Here is a 20,018-nt window from a genome sequence, read left to right on the forward strand (position 1 = left end):
CATCAAGCCATGCTGTGGCAGGCATCCCACATACAAAATAGAGAAGGATGGGCACAGATGTTAGCTCGGGGCCAATCTGCCTCAGCAAAATAAAAAATTAAAAAAAAAAAAACACCACAAACAGACAGCCACAAAAAATAATGGAAGGAAAGAAGTGCTAATGTTACAGGTAGGGGGTGGGATTCTGGGTAATTTAAAATTTTTCTGTTATACTTTTCTGGATTTGTCATATTTCCTACAGTGAGGATGAAAAATCAGAAAAAAAAATTTACTAAGGATCAGATCTTGCTGGAAAAAAAAATGTTAAGCATCGATTTGACAGGCTGAGCGGGGCAGCGGGGAGCCCCAAGCCCTGGGCTGGGAGCTGCAGATCCGCCACCACGTCCCTGAGCCAGCCACTGTCAGCCGGATGGGCTGCCCTTGGCCCCGTCTCCTGAGCGGGTCTGCAGGGGCCCAGCACGCCAAGGTGGAGGCGGAGGGACAGCGGCCTAGTCTCTGGTTAGACGGGACTTTGGAAGTGACCCCAACACTGCTGAGTGGATGGAGAGTGGGGGCCGGAGGGGCTGGTTCCCTTGGGAGCACCCCGAGACTACCAGTCTGCCCTCGGTGGCCCGACCGAGGCCGGCAATTCCCATGGGAGTCCCCTTCTCGGCCCTCGTCAGCCAGGCCCTGCCCCCAAAGGCCCCTCCAAAGGAGGGACTCCTGGCAGGTGAGTTTTCAGAAGAAGGGAGGCTGGGACCCAGGGGGAAACCGAGGCCCAGGAAAGGGGCGAGGTTTGCCTGGAGGCACAGTGAGTGGGGGTCCCGCTGTGACTCGACCCCGACTCTGCTTCTGGTCACACGCGAGGCATTTGTCACTGACAACCTACTCTTGTTTTGATGAAAATTCTCATTCTCAGCCAGTGACATGGGGAGGGCCCCCAACCTAGAGATGAGAAAACTGGGGCCCAGAGAGGTTAAGCAACTCTCCCAAGATCACAGAGCAAATCGTTGGTGAGGATGAGACAAGAACCAGATCTGCCAGCCCCTCCTGGGGGGTGCGAGAGGATGGCCGCGGGAGTGCCACCCCTGCCACAGGCCTGCCAGAGTGTTCTGAGGAGAGTAGACGTACCCAGCGAGACAGAGGAAGAGAGAATTAACTGGCTCCCACTGGGTTCTCCTGGCTGCTGGCTCTCAGCGGGGCCAGCGATTGCCCCAGCGGGAGCCAACATGGTGGAGCTTCCACCCAGGGGACAGCCAGCCACGGTGTCACCCTAGCCAGGCACAAAAGGCCACTTCCTGCCCTTGCTGGCAGAAGGGCCTGGTGACCTCTGAGCAGAGGGATGGACAGAGGGTTGGCCCGGGCCGCCAAGGCTTGACCTGCCTTGAGTCACCCGGGCCTCGGTGATCCCGGGCCCCCTCGTGGACGTGGGTGTCTACACGTGGGGAACAGCTGCCTCCCGGCCCTGTGTGTCTCTCAGGATGAGATGGGCCCCCGGGGGGCCTGGAGCCGTCCAGGAGTCAAGGGCGCACTTGGCCCCCGGGGAGCAGGGGGTGGTCAGAATGTGAGCAGCCGTCTGACTGCCCCCAGGGAGTGGCTGGCTCAGGGAGCAGGGAGACCAGCCAGGCCAGCTCTGAGGGGCCGAGGGTCCTTGGGGCTGGGGGTGGAGAAGGGGGCACAGCGAACGCCGGGTGCTTCTCCCACCTCATCTCGGCCTCCGAGGGGCACCAGCGTCACCCCCGGGGTACAGATGCAGACGGCTGCGGCCACCTGTGGCTGCCCTCTGACCTCGTCCAAGGTAGAGAGAGGGGCAGAGGGGGTTACAGCCACGCCTGACCCCCCCTGATGCCTGCATACCTTGCCACAGGCAGAACAACAGGACATTTTGCTCTCAAGCCAGCCAGGCTCTCTCCCTCCTCTCCCTACTGGAAGGGACAGCTGCCTCTTTGTTCCTGATTCCCCCAGATGTGGCCGCACTCCCACCCGTGCTCCAGGCCGTTCTCCATGCTGTTCCCTCCACTGTGAAGGCCCTCACCTCCCTCCTCTGAATCCCCAGATCCTCTCCTTTCTTGTGAGGCTCTGCTCAGATGCCACCTCTTCCAGGAAGCCTTTCTTGGTTGTTCCTCGCTAAGGTTCCCTCTCTTTCCCTTTCTACCTCCTGCCGCTCCTCCTCCGTCACTCGGGGCCACCTGGGGTCCCAGTGGGGTTGGAGGGGTGGAGGGCTGTTCCCCCTTCCCCTTGGTCCCGTGGCGCCGTGCTGGGCACAGGGGAGGAAGGGCACAGGAGCTCGGGGGCCCGGGTGCAGGAGGAGACCCTCCCCTGCCCAGTGGCATGGACAGGCTCCTGGGGTGGAGGCGCACCCAGCAGGCGGGCCTGTGGCTCCCATCCCCAGCGGGCTCTGGCGACGGGGGTCTGGGTTGGGGCGCGCTCCTGGGGCTGGGCTGAAGAAGTCACTGCCCACCAGCGCCCAGCTGCCAGGAGCCCTCGGCGGCCAGCAAGGGCCTGCGTCCCGCGGCCGCCCCCCGGGCACAGCCTGTCCTCGCCCGGCTCTGGCGCTTCGGCCCCGGCCGACAGTCACGCTCCAGCAGCACCAAATTGCTTGTCATTCTTCACATGCTGCAGGCAGCTCCTCATCTTGGTGACTTTGTCCCCGCATCCCCTCTGCCAGGATCGCACTGGCTCCCCCTGCTCCAGGTTAACTCCTCCCACCCAGGGCCTGGGGGGGACCCTGACGCCCTAGCCGGCCCTGGGCGGGTACCGACGCGGCTCCTCGTCAGTGAGCATTCCAGGGGCTCAGTCGCTGTGCTGTCATCGCTGAGCGATGGCGCCTAGGCCTCCTGCTCCACTCTTGCCCCAGATGGCATGTCACCAAACCCAGCCAGACGGTGACTTGCCTCCGGTCAGAATGCCCCATGACTCCCTGTCACCCCAAGGCCCCTCGGACCCCCTACTGCCCCACCTTGCCCTGCTCTGGCCGCTCTCACTCATGCCGGCCTTCAGGCTGCACACCGGAGCCCCTTCCTTCCACCTCAGGGCCTTTGTCCTCGCTGGTCCCTGGGCCAGCCAGCTCTCTCCAGGCCGACCCTCCTCCCTCGGCCCCACCTCCTGGGACAGCCTGCCCTCCTCACCCCTGTCTCGTTCTGGAGGACAATGACCCTGTCACCTCCCTGCCTCCCATGGGACTGGCCTTCCTCCACCTTCCATCCCTGGCACCCACCCCGGGTCCCCACACAGACAGCGTCCAGCAGACTCGTGCTGAATGAGTGGCTGCACGAACGTGTGCGCGACGAGGAGCCGATCCGGTCTCGGGGCGGCCAGGTCTGGTGATCTTAGATCCCTGGGGCTACTTTGGGGCTGGAGAAGTGGGGGTGGCTGCAAAGAGCCCAAGACCTCCCTCCACCCCCGCAACGCCAGCGAGGAGCAGCGCCCTGGCCATGCCCTACCCCCGGCCTCTCACACAGCCCTGAGCCACTGGCTGCCCTGGTATCTGCCACTGGAACACCTGTTCACGGGCACAGGGACTCGCTGCCAGCGCCCAGGCTCAAGGGCAGAGGCAGAGACCGTGGACCGACCCTCAGAGCTACCACCAACGGGCTGCTGGGCCAAGGTGACCCCGGCCCTGGGAGACAGTCTTTGTCCCAGAGCTGCTCCGACCCAGCCTGGTCCTCTCCAAGCTGGGCCTCAAGTTGGCTCCTTGGGACAGCCCATCAGCCTCTTGGGATGCCCTGCGCAGGCCCAGGGGTGGGTCCCTGCAGAACGGTCCCGGCCCCCTATCCCCTGCCCCCAGCGGGGGGCACTCCTGAGTCCCCCTGCAGAAGGCAACGCCATGTGCACAGAGATGGGACCCTGGGCGCTGCCACCACGGCTGCCAGGCTGCTGTGCAAAGCTCCTGGGAAGGTGGTGCCCGTGTGTGCCTCTGTGCCCAGGGAGGGGAGTGTCACAGTGCCGACGGGGGCCCACAGCCAGGAGGACCCCACAGGGGTGCAGGGAGGACCCCACAGGGGTGCAAGGACTCCTCGAACTTGACGCCCACCCAGGTCCTGTTGTCTCCTGGCCCACCGACCAAGGTCGCCCAGTGGAACGATCGCCCACCCCACGGCCTCAGGTGACACGGCTGCTCCGCTGCTCCCTCCCACCCAGAGACAGGAGACAGGAGACGCTGAAGGAAAGGCTTCATCTTGCCCCATCTTATCAGGCGGCTGCAGCCCTGCTCCTGCTGCCCCCTCTCTCTGCAGAAGCAGAGCCATGTGCTGGAAACTGGCGGCGCTGATGCCTGGTGAGCCCTTGGTGGGTGGGCACACCCAGGGGCGCCCTGGGCTGGGGCAAAGCAAGGCAACCCAGGCAGGTGGACAGGGCAGTTGCAGAGTCACCCCTGGGCCTTTGCACATGCTGCCCCTCCTGCTCAGGACACCCCTTTCCCTGCTCTTAGGTTCACTCTATTCACCTCCTCCAGGAAGCCCTCCTAGATCTACTGCTGGGTCAGGAGCCCTCTCCACTGTCCCTGTCCCAGCTCTACAGGGAACAGGGTGCTCTTTGGGTGCAGGGGCTGTGTCTGCTCCTCCTCCTCAGGGTCCCAGCACCTGGTGCGGGGCAGGGCACATGGCAGGGCCTGATGGCCGTGTGCTGGAGGTGCCCACGGCCTCTGGGCAGCCCTGGTCTAGCAAGAGCACAGAGGCCCTGAGCTCCCAGCAGCGGCTTCAGGAAAGGCCTGTTAAGAGAAGGCCCAGGGACCCTGGCCCGCAGAGAGGAACAGAGACAAACAGCAGGGCTCTGGGCGTCCGAGGAGGGCGAGCGGGGGGCAGGGCCATCAGCCTCGGGTGTCCCTCAGCCCACTCTCTGCAGGTCACGGCCCACCGCTGTCCACACCAGTCCTCATCAGACCTGCATTGTGGATGGAGAACCTGAGGTGTGTCACCCGTGAGTGAAGGCGGGCCCAACCCAGGCCTCCCAGCCCCAGCGAGGGGCCCCGGCAGTCCTTTCCAGTCACAAAGGCCCACGGAGAGCAGACGGACAGAAGTCGGCCTGGGCGAGGGGGCTGCCGGGCAGGGAACGTGGGTCCAGCACTGAGCTGGCACAGCCAACACCTACTGAAACAGTGACTTGGGGCGAACGGGGTGACCCAGAGCCACTGGGACGCCCCACTGTGCCATCACCAACGCTGGACCCTTCAGTGATCCCACGTGCGACACCCTGCTCTCTCCAGCTCTCGCCCTCTGAGGCGCCCTCGCTCCAGCAACACTGCCAGCTTCTCACGGCCCCTCACCCACCTCGTCCCCACCGTGTCAGCCCCTCAGATCCCCCCTCTATGTGTCTATCTTCCTCGTGCTAACACTGGGGTCGGGGCCGGCCCTGGTTGAGGCCACGTCTGCACGGACTCAGCGCCTGCACTCGCACGGACACCGGGCAGTCACAGCTGAGCTGACAGCCTCACCCTCTGCTCATCCGGGAATCTCTGTTCCATTCCCTCCCCCACCCGCCCAGAAGATGACTTCACCCCTCTCCCCTCTGCTCAACCTCCCATCCCTCCCCCCCAGCTCATGACCTCGCTTCCTTTTCCGCTGAGAAAACGAGGCCACCCAAAGGGAACTTCCACAGATGTCGCCCCGGGTCCACCCACCCCCCAGCATCTGCCTCAACACCCGGCGTCACCCGCTGTTACTACAGACAGCCCGCCCGGGAGCCCCTCCACGCTCCCGGCACCGCTCCGGCTCGTCTCCCCTCACTCCAGAGCCACCGCTTTGTCCCTCTCTTCCGGATCCTTCTCTCCGGCATGCAAACACGCAGGTGCTCTTCCCATATTGAGAACCACCCTCTCTTGACCCTGCAGGTACCTTCATTCTCTGCTCCAGGGAAATGTCCGTCCTGGCTCCCATCCTGCCAGGACCAACGCCCACCCGGCTCTTGCGGGACCCTCCTTGGTCCTCAGGTGACCTGAGTCCTCAGCAGCCAGTGACACGGCCGGACCCTCCCTCCTCCTGCAAACGCCATCCTTCTCGAAATGCCCTCATCAGTGTCCTCATCCACCGGACCCCCTGACACCAGCAGGTGCCCGGGTCAGGCCTCTCCCCTTCCCCAGGCCCACTCGCCCCACGGTGACCCTAGCCACAAACACCGGTTCTCTGCTGAGGACCCTGAACTTCTGTCTCCTCTGGTCCAGCGTACACGCGCCCGCTGCCTCCATCTCTGCTCGGGTGGCTCGCAGGCAGCACAGATTTGCAGGGCCCCCTCAAATTCCCCGTGCCCTCCCCAGACCCACAGCCTCCCCTCCCCGCCCACCCCAGCAAGGCAAGCCCCTCCCCATGCCAGGAGGCATCCCCCATTCCTTTCCCTCCAGGCCAGCAACTCCTCCGGAAGAGATCCTCCACCCCCCTGGGCCCGGCTTCTCTCACAGATTGATTGCTGCCCGGCCTCCTGGCTGGTTCCTGGCCCCTGCCCTTATCTGCTCTCAGCCAGAGCGATCTTGTGGAAAGTAAGTCATATCCATTCCGCTGCCGCTCAAGCCCTGCCCACAGCCCCAGCCAACACCAGTGTTCACGCTGGTCTGCAGGCCCCGGGCAGGCGGCCTTCCCATCACCTCCTGGACCTCCTTGCGCCTGCCCTCCCTCCCTCCCTCCTCCAGCCACACTCAGCATCTCCTGCCTCAGGGCCTTTGCACCTCCTGTTCCTGCTGCCTGGATCCCTCTCTCCCATGGCTGCTCCTCTGCTCCCTCTTTCAATGTTCAAATGCAACTTCCTCGGGTAGGCCTTCCCTGGGCTGCAAAGTCACCTCTCTCCCCTCCCTGCTGGGCCTGTGGGTCCTTGGCCTCACCCCATTTTGCAGCAGCTCCACGGGAGAGGACTTTCTGTGTCCTTGGACCTTGCAGCAGAGCCTGGCACACAGGAGGCCCCAATAAACATTTGTTGAATGAATGAAAATCACCTGAGTGAATGTATTTTACAGATGGGCAGACTGAGGCTCGGGGAGAGAATGCCCACCCCGGGCCCACAGGCTGCCGGACCACCGACCAGACACCCCAGTGTCCCTCCGTGGTGTCCAGGGCTGCGGGCTCTTCCTTGCCTCTGGCCTCTGGGGCTTTAGGGGCTTGCTTTGGCCCAAAGAAGTTGCTTTCTGTTTCCTACAGGGGCTGAACCCTGAAATGACTGCGAGACAGTGAAACAGACATTTCACTGGGTGTCCGGTGCTTCATCCGGCAGCCCGAGCAGGGGGCAGAGGGCCTCCAGGGCCTGCGGGAGGGGCCATCGGTGCCAGTCACGATGAAGAGCAGGACCGTGACCAGCCTCTGTGCAGGAGGCGTGGCTTGGGCAAAGGCCCAGAGGTGAGAACATTCTAGCTGGGGCCGCACTGGCTCCTGGAGATAAGCGTGGCTGGAGGCCAGGCCTGGGGTGGGGGCCTGGGGTCAGCCGGCAGAAGACCCTGAGCGGTGCCAGGCGGCTGGTCCTCCCCCTCAGGACGCAGGGAGCCCAGAGGCGCCACACAGCCAGAGGACTGGCAGCAAGCTCAGGCTGGGGACCGTCCCTCGGCTGGGTGAGCGAGACATGGAGACCAAGGAGGCTGTGCTGGGAGAAGGAGGCGAGCCCCACGGTGGGCCCCGGGAAGCCCCCCAACCCCTGGCCGAGTAGGGGCCCCTCAGACACCCCTGCCCAGCGGTCTCTCCCAGCACCGCTGGGCACCACCGGGAGTCTCCTCTCCTGTGGTCTCCCCACTAGACTGGGGTGCTGGGGTTGGGGCTGTGCACAGCTTGGCCCTGGTCCCGCCCCTCCCCAGGCCACACCTGCCCCCACCCATCATGAGTGTTCAGGGGCGTCTGTGCTGCCCGCACCCCCCATGCTGGCCATCCCCGCCCCAGAGCCCAGGGGAGAGGGGGCTGCCATCCCCGCTCTGACGGTCAGCTCGTTACTGCCCACCCAGGAACCCCGCTGGTGTCCCCCATCTGGCCACCACCGCCAGCTCTGCGAACCGCCTGGGCGCACGTCAACTGCATCAGCTGGAGGCCTGCTTCTGGAAGTCTGGGGACCGGAAAGGTGATCAGGGCTGCGGCAGCTCAGGGTGACCCTGGCAGCAGGGCAGGGGGCGGCCGCCTGACCCTGCACCCGCTCCACGCCCCTGGGCCTCTCCAGGCGCCCGGGGTCCCTGGCTGGTCCTCACCTCCCCGTGTCCCCCGCCCTCGCCACACCCACAGGAGACAGTCCCGAGGGCCAAGCTGAGACCGGAAGAAAAGGACAGGCGCTGCAACGGGGGCTGGAAGGAGGCACTGGGGCCAAGGCTGCCTTTCTGGGCCTCGGTTTCCCCATCTGTAATCAAAGCCCAAAGGGGCACCTGTGACTTTCATGACCTCTTTCTAGAAGGTTCCCCCAAGCTTACCCGCATTCAATCACTCAATCACCCAAGGAGACCTACTGTATGCCAGCGGTGTCTTTCTCTGAAACTCACCCGGGGTCTGGCGGGGCGCGTGGCCCGGGGCACAGAGGGAGGCGTCGAGGTCTGGGGTGAGGGCATTTCTCGAGGGCACCAGTGTGACCACGGGAGCCAGGACTAGATCGCTCCCCAACATGGCCTCCCCTCCCCAGGGAGGCCACCCCAATGTCCCCACTGGTCCCCCGGCCCTGGCCCTCACTCCTCCCGCTGGGACACGGGACAAGACACAGAGCACCCCCGACGGGGCCACAGGGGGGAAGTGGAGCCTGAGATGCCAGGAGACCCGGTGCCAGGCCTGCTGCCCTCACCCGATCCGCCGCCTCTCCACTTTTCCCACTCAGGGAGCGCCAACTCGGCCAACTGTCTCCCGGCGCTGCCCTGACCCCGTGCCCTGACGCCGACAAGCCCCAGAGCCTTGGTGGGCCCGTGGGAGACAGGGAACAAAGTGACTCTCGGGCTGTCGCAGGGGAAGCAGGTGGCAGGCACGGGGAGGGCTGGGCATGGCCCCCGGGGCTCCGACCCGCACGCCTGGTGTTCTGCTCGCAGCGAGCGAGGTGAGGTGGAGCGCTGGGTTGTGGGCCCGCTGCCCACCCTGGCTCTGGGGACCCATCACCACCTGGCCCTGGGCCCTGCCCCCAACTGAAATTCTCCCGCCGTCCTCGCTCAGTCCAGGGCTGCGGTCGCCCCCCACCTTGCAGGGTCCTCTCCTTCACCATGGGAGTAATGCCACCTGCCCAACAGCTGGGGAAACAGGGCCTGGGCGAGACGAGACCACCGGAGAGAGGGGTGGACAGTTAATGGCCAGACGAGCCCCACAGCATTCACCACGTGCCAAGCTCCATGTGAACGAGTTAATTCTAAAAACAACCCTTCTAAGGTTTGTGCTATTACTATCTTCCCCATCTTACAGCTGCAGACACAAAGTCAGAGAGGGTCAGAAACTTGCCCAAGGCCACACAGCCACACACAGTGGCAGAGCTGGGATTCAAACCCCCGTGAGTCTACTTCTTAACCACATATTTCACACGGAGCCTTTCGGAGGAGTGGGACTCAGATGGGCTGTGAGGACAGGAGACTTTGAAGGGTAGGGCAGAAGAAGAGAGGACAGTCCATGTGGAAGGTCTCTTTACAATGCCCTGGATCCCAGAGAGAGAAATCAAAGTGAGGCAGTCATTCACGCCATAGTGAGAATTAGTCCATAAGCCTTCCTCCACTAGGATCAAGTTTAGAAGCAGGGCAGAGGGCCTCGAAGGACCCCACTCAGAGAGAGGCTGGGCCTCCTATGTGGGGTGGAGGAGACAAGAGGTAAAGAGTAGGGGGTCTGGAGGGAGGGGACTAGGAAACTCAACAGCAATCCTGCAAGCGGCAGGTGGTTCCCAGCAGGTGGCCAGTCCCACCCCCAGGACGCCTCTTCTCGAGTTGGCAAGTCCCAGACCACAATGTCCGGCAGTCCCCTGACCCTCAGTGAGCACCGACTGTGTGCCCAGAGAGCTGGGATGCCCTCCAAGATGGGGGAGCCCGTGTGCAGGAGGGGTTTGCTAAGTGAAAGGGGACACCCAGGCCCGTGGGTGCGACGACAGCCGCATACCCCCACGCCCGCTCCTCCCCCACAGCCGTCCCATCCTCTCGGTGGCTCAGACCCCTCACACTCCACGTCCAGCCGTGAGGAGACCTGTCCGCCCCCATCCCTAAGATGTCAGAATCCGACCTCCTCTGCCACCGCTGTGGCCACTGCCTGCTCCGAGCTGCCCACCCCTCTCCCCCAGGCCCCTGCCTCTGCCCTGGCCTCCCTCCCAGCTCGGCCTCCCTGCCCCCCAGGGCCCGACACGGCGCAGCACAAACCTGACCCCATCGCGGCCCTCGGCGGTCCTGACTCACCGAGGACAAGCGTCCCCCTGGACTCGGGGGCTCCAGCGGTCCCCCTCGCCTCCCGGGCTGCTCGTCCTCTGCTCAGCCCTCTGGCCCTCGTGGTTTCTGACAGGTCGGGGTGCTCCCTCCTCGGCGCCTATGACCTGCCCCATCCCTCTGCCTGGAGCTCTCCCCTGAGACGTCATGGGGCCGCCCTCACCTGCTCAGGTCCTCACCCACGTACCACCTTCCAGGCCCCCCACATACATGTGCCCTGACCTCCTGGTTTTGGGGGGGTTTTGGTCTCCCCAGCACTTGTCACTGTTGTCTTTATTTATTTTAAAAGGTATCCCGTCTCCTTGAACTAGAGGATGTTTGCCGTGTGTGGTCACCCCTCTGTCCGCAACGCCTACAACAGCCTCTGCAAACAGCAGGTGCTCAATACATGCTTGTCACATACGTGCTCAATGAGCACGTTAAAGCAGCAGTGACAACCCAGAGGGCCAGGGCCAGAGACTCCCAGGGGAGGGAGGCAGGACAGGGCCCTGCTGGGCGACCAGCGTCTGGGGGGTGGCTGTGCCAGGACCTAAGGGCAGCCTGGGTGCCACGCAAGGGGTTCAGGTCTTCTGGAGGGGTCCGTGGAGGCCTGGCGGTGTCGGAGGTGCACCCTCAGCTCTGGGCTTCAGGAAGGGCCGTGGGTGTGGCCCCGAGGAGGGGGACACTGGAAGGGGGCGGGTGGCCGGCCTGTCTGCGGGGACTGGGGCACTGGGCGTCCTCGGGCCGGTGGGCCGCATCGTTTGGCCCAAGCTCGGAGATGACTCCTCCCACTGGGAAGTGTCCAGCTGCTTGGGGACGCTGTGGCTTTCCTGGCCTCAGTTTCCCCAAACCCCTCCAGCTCTGTGATCCCTCATGGCTGGGAGAGTGGGGGCCGGGGGCACTGAGGTCAGAGCCGAGTGCCCGTGGGGAAGCACCCGCCCTCACCGGGCCCGGGACCCCGTGCTGGTCCCGCCAGGACCCCTCCCCGCTCCTGCACCTGAGCGTCCCTCTCCCGCAAAAGCTCCCGAGGCTGAAGGCCCCACCGGAGCCTGTTCATCGGGGGATTTCTACAAAACAATAAAACGCACTGTTCCCTGGGGGCCGAGGAGCAGGGTGGGGGCGCTGGGCTCCCAACACTGCTCTTCCTGGGGGCAGAGTGGAGCGGCCCCCTCTTGGCATCTTGAGGTGTGGGGATGGCTGACCCGCCTCCTCCCTCCTCACTGTCGCCCCAGGTCACTCTGGTTCAAAAGCCTTCACCAAGCACCTATTGTGTGCCAGGTCTCAGCCCTGGGGATCTGCAGTGAGCTGCTGTTCTGGGGGAGACAGATAATAAACACGATAAACAAATTAAACAATTCGAGAGTCGGGTGGGGATCAGGGAGACGGCAAATCAAAGCAGGAAAGTGGAAGGGTGGGGGAGGGGGTATCGCTGTACATGAAGTGGGTGGTGGGGAAACACCGCCCCCCCCACCCCTGCCACAACATTTGAGAAAGACGTGAAAGGAAGGGAGCCGGGGAGTCACGTGGATCTGCTGGAAAGAACAGACATTCCAGGCAGAAGGGGACAGCGCGTGCAAAGGCCCTGGGGCAGGAGCCTGTGTGATGTGTTTAAGGAACAGCAAGGAGGCCTGGTGGCCAGAGAGGAGGGTGGTGGGAAATGAGGTCCATGTCGGCTCATTTATCGGACAGCCAGATGACCACCTGTCTGCATCTCCAGGGCGTCATCCTGGTGTCTCCCCACAGCATCTCCAGCATGGAGAACAGCGTCTGGCATTGGCAGGACCACAACAAACATTGGTGATACGAATAAATCAGAGTGTGGGCCCAAACATTTGGGAGTCTGTGTGCGAAAAAAGAAAAACGGAGCCCAATCTCAAACCACACACAGAAACCACTCTGGAGCGGTGTAAAGGCCCAGAGCTTCATGTCACAGAGGGTTTCCCAAACACGACACAGAAAGCTTTAGTCAGAAGTAAAACCTCCCATTGGACAGCAGGAAAATTAAGAACTTCTGCCAGTCAGAGGACCATCGAAAGAGGAGGAACAGCGGGGTGCGGTGGCTGTGCCGCCCAGGGCGGGCGAGGAACTCTGACGGGTCAGCGAGATGACCGGACGGAAGCAGCCCGGCGGGCAAGTGGAGCCCCGTGGGCATCGTCCAGGGAGGTGTGCTGGCACCACCCACGACACAGCACAGACCCCGCCGGTCGGATGCAGGGATGTCCAGGTGCTGTGGGCGCAGCTGCAGACCCCGAGATGGGCCCTGGCCTGGCCATTCTGCTCCGGGCTGCACCCCAGAAATGCGGGGCGCGTGCCCCTGATGGCCCGGGCAGGAGGGGCCCAGCTGGGAGCTGCCCAGACGCCCATATCAGTGAGGAGTCAGACGGCAGCATCGTCGTCAACAGACGCCAGTCCCTGGCCAGCCAGCCCCGCCCGCTCTGCGCACCGCCAGGAACGATGCTCACGGACATGACGTCTTGGTGAGAAAAAGCCAGCCTGCCACCCCGGCTGGAGGACGCCAGGCACGGGCTCTAGACCAGGCAAGACCATACTCTGAGCCTCAAAGAAACAGGGAACCGCTCATGCCAAAGTCAGGGTCCCCGAGACCCCTGGGGAGCCGGAGGGGGCTGTGATGGGGGAAGGGCCTTGGGGGGTCTCCGGGGGGCTGGCAGTGTTCACAGTCGACCCAGCGTGGTCATCCCAAACTTCGCCTCTACACTGCCGGACACGTGTGACTCTCTCCTGTGCCCGCCCCCCTTCACAACTTTGAAAAACCGTCCTTTGCGGGGAGGGGCGGACTCGTAACCAGAATAGCTCTGGGTTTCCTGGGCACTTTCTGTGTCCCAAGTGCCCTGTGAGGCAAGTGACCCACTTTCCTAGATGACAGAGGAGGGGACGGAAGCGCACGCAGAGGCAGGGCCGGCCCAAAGGCCCGCAGCAGACAAGGCGGCCCCGGGGGAGCGGAGGCGCGGGGACCGGCGAGGAAGGCAGAGGAGGGGATTAACCGGGATTAGCGGAGCAGCGGCTCTGCACACAGGGCAGCGGCCGCGTGCACAGCTATAAATACTCCATGTCACAGGAAAGTTTTGAAGCAGTCGGACGCAGGATGCTATGGGAGGAGGGTCAGGGGGCAGAGGGCACACATGAGGCCAGAGCCACAGGGCCCAGACCTTGGGGAGCCCAACTGTGGGCCAGCCCCTGCCTGGTGCCGGGGCTGGAGGAATCAAGGGGTCAGACCCAGGCCCTGCCCGCAGGGCTCCCATCTGGGGCAGGAGGAGGGCAGAGGTCACTCCATTGCCCTCCACTCCCCACCCCTCACCTGTCTCCCAAGACATATCCTTGCTCCCTCAGGCCCCCGGGCCTTTGCACCTTTGGAAGTTCTATCCTGTCTGTCCTCCTTGCAAACTCCTATTCATCCTTCAAGCCTTAGCTCAAATGTCCCTACTTCCAGGAAGCCCTCCCTGATAGCCCAGGCCAGTGTCCCCGACCCAGGATCCCTGGGAGGATCTGTCGATGGGCCTGTGTCCCTGCTCTGGAGTCAGGCTGGGCCTTACTGTGTCTCAGTGCCCATGCAGGACCTGGTACACAGAGGGGGCAGGAGTCCATTGGGAGTGAGGGGCAAGGGGGTCACAAAAGCCACAGAGAAAAGGTGACAAGGAGGACAAATAGTTTGTCATGTGGACAAGAAGGCAGGTGGAAGGGCATGCTAGGCAGAGGGAAGAGCATGGGCAAAGGCAGAGAGGTGTGACAGCTGGTTCAGGCCTCAGAAGTGGGATGCGGTATGGGGCGGGTGGCGAGAAGTGGGAGTCGGGCGGAGGGATGGGGGCAGGGATGGCCCCAGCTGGGTACCTGCCCACAAAGGGAGCCACCGGGGGTCACAATGACATTGTCCCTTGCTTATTCAACAAGTACTTCCTGGGCCCTTCTTCGAGCCAGGCTCTGTTCCAGGCATGGCGGTGGGGGTGGGGGTGTCAGGTGGTGGCCCCAGGGCCTGCCCTCTCTATTCAGACCCCCAGGCCCAGCCTGTGATGTACACAACCGCACTCTAGGGCCAGGAGGCAGGACCAGGCGCAGGGTCAGCCCTCTGGACTCCCCGGGAGCCCGCTGCTTGGACAGCAGGTGCATCTTCTCCTGCCCGGGGAACCTGTAATCGTGCAGTTTCCCATGCCCCATGGTGACTCTCTACCTGTGCCCTGGCTATGGGCCAGGTCCCAGGTGACACAGGTCAGCCACAGCAGCTCACGTCAGCCTCCCAACAGCCCTGCAAGGTGGGGGTGGCTAGGACACCCACTTTATAGATGAGGAAACTGAGGCCCACAGAGGGTCAGGACTCTGCCAGACACAGGGTCTATGGGACCCCAAACTCTGTGACCTTCCCTGCAGGAGGCCATGCTGACCGACTTCCCCTGCATCCCTCTGGGCCTCCTGGTCCTGGACCCCTGGAACTAAATGCAGGACAGAACCCCCAGGGGCAGCCCCTGCACTGGCCGGGAAGGAATGGTCTGGAAAGTCCCTCGGGGCAGCTCTGAGAACACTAACGGGACGAGGTGGGGGGCAGGACCCTCCCCAGTTCTGGGGGGCGATGCCGGGTCCTGCCCCCATGGGACCCCCGCTGCTGCCAGCTCCAGAATTCTACCTCGACTGAAAGGGGACGTGGCCCCGTGCAGCCGGGAACCCAGGCCCAGGCCACTGCCACCGGCCTCCAGGACTCAGCCCAGGGAAGCCCCCAGCAGCTCGGACAGTGGAGCTGCTCACCTGCCCACCTGTGTCCCCAACCAGGCTATGGGGTACACGTCTCTGTCCCTCTTGCCTAGAGCTTTGGCTGGGCGGGGAGAGAAAGGGAAAGAGAAAGAGGGCCACAGAGGGGACCCCCTAGGCTGGCCTCAGGGGGTCCCACGAATGCCACCATTTCCTCCAATCCCAGTGGAGTTAAGCAGCACCCCTCCCCCAGAGGGAGCTCAACCCCGTGAGAGGATGGCCAGCGTGGGTCCCGGGGAGGGCCTGGCCTGGGGTCAGAGGCCCGGCTTCAGCCCATCTGTGTGGCCACAGCCAGAGCTGCCCTCTCTGGCCTTACCAGCCCCGCCCAGACTTTGACCATGACGAGGGCGCCTCGCTGACCCACATGGGTTTGGGATCTGAGCTCCTAAAACCTAAGAGACTGGACCCCTCCTCCCAGCCAGAACAAACGCCGGACCCACAACAGGGGGCTGCACTCCAGCTCAGTGGCCAGGAGATGGCCCCACTCTGGTGTCCAATCTGCAGCCTCTGTGCGAGCCCACCAGCCCCAGACTCCCACCTGGGCATTCCAAGCGACTCACCCACGGGGCTATGGGTCCCTGGGAAGGCACCCAGCCCCAGGGACCCGCCCTGGGGCAATCCTGGGCTCTGCTGGGTCCCTGCCTCTTGGGGAATGGGTGCCCTGCTACCTAGAGTCCTGCCCACTGATGCTGATTCTGGCCTCAGAGGAGGGAGTAGGGGGGCGAGAGACCCTCCAGGCCGGGGTGGACCGCGCTGAGAGCGGCAGCCAGAGCTGGGCCTGCTGCTCACACACCGCCTCGGCTCAGACTCCGGAAGGAAAACACAGGAGGGGTGTTCCCAAAGTGGGGGTCAAGGTGGCCAAGGGAAGTCGCCTAGGAAGTCGTGAATATTCAAATCGTCTGCTCCCCGGCCTGCCGCGGAGGGAGCCGGGTGGAGTCCACAAAGGCTCAAAGTTTAGCCCTGGGAGGGTGGCCGAGGGGGACACTCCCCAGACGCCGTCGCGGGATTCCCCCAAAATGGCTCCAAGACGCGCCTGCCTCGGCCGGCCAGCCAGCCGCGAGGACTCCATCCCCCACCCCCGCCCCCACGAGGCGGAAACTTAAAAGCTGAGGACCGGGCTACAGTCAGCCGGGGGGTGGGGGCGCAGCCGGTGCCGGGACCCGCGCGTAACAGCAGGAGCGGAAACCTGGAGGGTCCCGGGGGACAGCCGAGAGTCCGGGGCAGGGCACGGGGGACCGCGGAGGCCGGCCCTCGTGGCGCGCCCCCCCGCCCGCCGCCGCGGCCCCGGCCCGATCGAGGAGCCCCGGCGCGGGGCTCCCCGTTGTCTCGCGCGCGCACACACGCACCACACACAGGCACCCCGGCCCGGGCCAGCCCCGCCGAGGCGGCCGCGGCCCCGTGGATGCGCCCCGGCACAGGCTTCTCCCTCCCCGCGCCCTCCCCAGCGCCCCCACCCCCGACCCCGGCCCCCGCGAGCCGCGGCACGGAAGACGCTCCACTCACCTGAGTTTCTCCATGTCTGCGGCAGAGGCCTGCGAGAAACCAAAGGAGAGGGTCAGCGGGCAGGAGGCGTGCGCTCCGCGGCCGCGCCGGGCGGAGCCGGCACCGCGGGCACGGGCGGGCGCGGCGGCGGGGCACCCCCGCGTGCTCGGTCGGCAGGAAGCCCGGCCCGCGCGCCCCCAGCCCCCACCCCCGGGCCGCGGTCCCTCGGACTTGGAGGGTGCGCCGGGCCGTGGCCGAGTAACAGGTGAGCCCGCCCGGGCTGCCGCGCGCCCCGGCACCGAGTTACGCCCCCCGGGGGAGAGTAGGGGGCTGGCCCGAAGACTCGGGAAGCTACGGCCCGGGGCGATCCCGCTCTCGCCCGGAGGAGGGGGACCCGACCCGGTCCCGTTAACTCTCCGGTGGCCGCGGCCCCCACTGCTCCCCCCCCCCACCCCGCCCCGCCCGTTAACCCTTCCAGCCCCGCGCTCCCTCCGGGAGGAAGACGAGCAGAACCTCCGAGTCGGAGAATGTTCGAATCGCGGAACTGGGGGCCTGACGGAATTGCAGACCCCGACACTTACACAATCCGAGGGTGATGGCATTTGGGACCTCAGACTCCTCGATCTGGGACCCCGCTGCCCTCAGATGCTGAGGTTCTGGCCTGGCTCGCCCCTCCCGGGCCCGAGGGATTAACCCTTGCGCGCCCGGCTCTCCGGCGGGGCTCCCTGCCGGGCTTGCGCAGACCCGCCCGCGCGCGGCTTGGAGACCCTCCCCGCCCAGCCCCGCGCTGCCGGGCAGCCCCTCCGCGCGCCGGGAGGGGGGACCCACCCGTTGCCGTTAACCCTGCGGGCGCCGGCGAACGACGGGGACCGCGAGCGGCCCGGGCGGGATCGCACTTCCTGCGCGGAGCGGGGGGCGCGGGGCGGGCTCTCCATCGCCCGGGAGAGGCCGCTCCCGGGGGCTTTCCCCCGTCTTTCCGTGCCATGACTGGCATTAACGGGGGACGAGGGGCTGAGCCCAGGGACCACGCGACACACCTGGGAAGACTGATGACTGCCCATCCCGGCCCCTCGCGCCGGGCGCCGCCGCCGCGTCCGCCGGGAGCGCGCTCCGCTCCGGTCCGGGCCCCACGCCGCCTCCCCCACCGCCCCGCCGGGCGAGGGCGCAGCCCGGCCGCCAGCGCCGAGCTGGGAGGCCCGGCCCGGGGGCCTCGGCCAGGCTCGGCCGCCAACTCCCCGAGGGCGAGCGCAGGCCTTCCCGGGACTCTCCTGGCCTCAGTTTCCTCACCTGCGAGCTGGGATTGGGGGCAGGGGGAGGCGGACAAAGCGCTCTGCTGCCCTTCAGCACTGCGGTCTGCGAAGGGGCTGGGGCGGGGGAAAGAAATTCAGAGGGAAGGACCCCAAGGGGCCCGGATTGGCAGCCAGGCACAATCCCCAACGCTCGAAAAGTTGTCCGAGACCACGAGCCTGGACCCCCTGGATATACCCTCCTCCCCCAAGACACAGAGTTGGCCGCCTGGCCAACACCTTCGGAAGCCCCCTGGGTACTCCAGGCCCACCTTTTCCGGGTGCCCATCTCCATGCTCAGCGCCCTCGATCCCAGCATACAGCAGGCGCTCAATACACACGGACAATGCATGCCTGGGTCCTACAGCACTGTGGCCTGTGGGCTCCTGCCTCTTCCCTTCTGGCTGTGAGTTCCCGCAGGCGCCCTGTCCCTTCACCAGGGCCCCCCCAGCACCTAGCAGGCCCGGCCTCGCGGGCCCAGCGCAGCGGAGGAGGAGCCGCGCCTCCCGGGGTCAGCCCCGCCGTCCGAGCGCGCGTCCATCCACCCAAGGCTCTGCGCGAACTTCTTGGGGTGGGGAGGGGGCAGCGAGTGAGCGAGCCCTGCCCTCCAGGGGCTGATGGTTGAGAAGCGAACTCCCCCTCCCGCCCTGGGAGGCCACCCTCCCCGGAGGGCAGGAATGACAGCACCGCTGCCCCCCACCCCTCCCGGCGTTCGCACGGCGGGGCGCCTCTCACGGAAGCGTCAGTCCCGGTTCACGGCCGAGGAGAGACCCCATTCCTCAGGGGCCGCTCCCACCCAAGGCTGGGGACACCCCCTCATCTATCTCCAGTGGCTTCCATCACTCACAGTCAATGACCTGCCAGGGAGTTTGTCTAAGATTAATACGAATATATTAAAATTTAATTTTAAAAATTTAGCCTTAATTATTTACACTGAATGTTTCAGCTCTTCTAAAAGGCCTGTCTGGCAAGTTCTCCCCCAAGAAGGGACTCTAGGAGAGGCTGCTGAGTGGCCCTGGGGGCAGGGGGTGGGGGGCAGGGCGGGGCAGGAGACAGCAGAGGGGAGGGGGTCCAGAGCCTGCGCCTCAGCAGCCCCTCCCTTCGCTCTGCTATTCCAGACCTTGAAGCCTGGCTCTGATGCTACCACAACATCTCAAATTCTCCCCAGGCCCAGTGCCTGCAGGGTAACCATTGCCCTCACCCTTATAGCCTCCCCCTCCGGGCAGCCCTCCATGGAGACCCAGAGGCCTTGATGGGTTGAGACCTCCACACCACCTGTGCACTCCCTGGGGTGGGGTCTGTGTCTTTCCTGGCTGTGTCCTGGGGCTAGCCCGGCACCTCCCCTGGGGTGGGGGGCAGGAGTCCCTGCTTGAGGCTCTGGACGGGTTGTGATGAGCAGTCCCAGCTGTGCATGGTTGGCGAGCCGTGAGGCTGGCCCTGCGGGGAGGCACCGTGCCTTTGGCAATGGTCTTGGTGCTGAGCCAGAGCCCCATGTTCCAGTCTCCACCCTGCAATTCACTAACCAAAAGACTCGGGGACATTCCCGAGATGCCACTTCTACGGATGAGGGCACCAGGGCCGCAGCGTGAAACGGCCGGCTCAAGGTCAGTGGCCTGGGGGCCAGCCCCGTGGCCTGGCAGTTAAGTTCACACGTTCCTTCAGCAGCCTGGGGTCTCACAGGTTGGGATCCTGGGCACAGACATGGCACCGCTCAGCAGGCCATGCTGAGGCGGCGTCCCACATGCCACAACTAGAAGGACCCACAACTAAAATATACAACTATGTACTGGGGGGCTTTGGGGAGAAGAAGAAGGAAAAAATAAGATTGGCAACAGATGTTAGCCTAGGTGCCAATCTTTAAAAAGTCCGCAGCCCAGGCCTGCCGGGGGGCTGCACCAAGGAGAACGGGGGCGCTGCCCGCGTGTCGGAGCAGAGGCGGTGCCTCCATTGTAGGAGGAGGGCCGGGGCCAGTGGGGACCTTGAGTACCAGGGGCCTGTGGGATGCCCCGGTCCCCACTGAGAAATGAGGGGGTGGGAAACACCCTCGGGGCCCCTCTGGCCCCTTCAGGGACCCGCCAGCAAGTGGGATCCCAGTGCTCTCCCAGCACAGGTGGGACACGGGTGGCCAGGAGACTCAAGAGACTGTCCATTCCCGCCTCCGGGCACTGTCCCTCCATCCACCCCACACTCACGGCCCCAGGCCTGTTCCTGCAACC

At 64.8% G+C, this 20,018-nt stretch overlaps 1 protein-coding gene across 3 annotated transcripts in view; it reads right to left on the reverse strand.

The window, feature by feature from the left end:
* BEGAIN (brain enriched guanylate kinase associated) overlaps positions 1-18,227 on the reverse strand; it is a 32,109-nt gene extending 13,882 nt beyond the window's left edge. For 2 of the 3 annotated variants that reach the window (XM_046646969.1, XM_046646968.1), the window contains exons 1-2: positions 18,075-18,227; positions 16,538-16,566 (exon numbers count right to left, since the gene is read on the reverse strand). In XM_046646969.1, coding sequence (XP_046502925.1) covers positions 16,538-16,551 — 14 coding nt within the window. In that variant the 5' untranslated portion in view covers positions 16,552-16,566; positions 18,075-18,227. Of the gene's footprint in view, positions 1-16,537; positions 16,567-17,553; positions 17,614-18,074 lie in introns of those variants that run through there. The other variant, XM_046646967.1, reaches the window with a different exon arrangement.
* Between the last annotated feature and the right edge of the window lie 1,791 nt (positions 18,228-20,018).

Source organism: Equus quagga, chromosome 20 (genome assembly GCF_021613505.1).
Source record: "Equus quagga isolate Etosha38 chromosome 20, UCLA_HA_Equagga_1.0, whole genome shotgun sequence".
Classification (NCBI taxonomy): domain Eukaryota; kingdom Metazoa; phylum Chordata; class Mammalia; order Perissodactyla; family Equidae; genus Equus; species Equus quagga.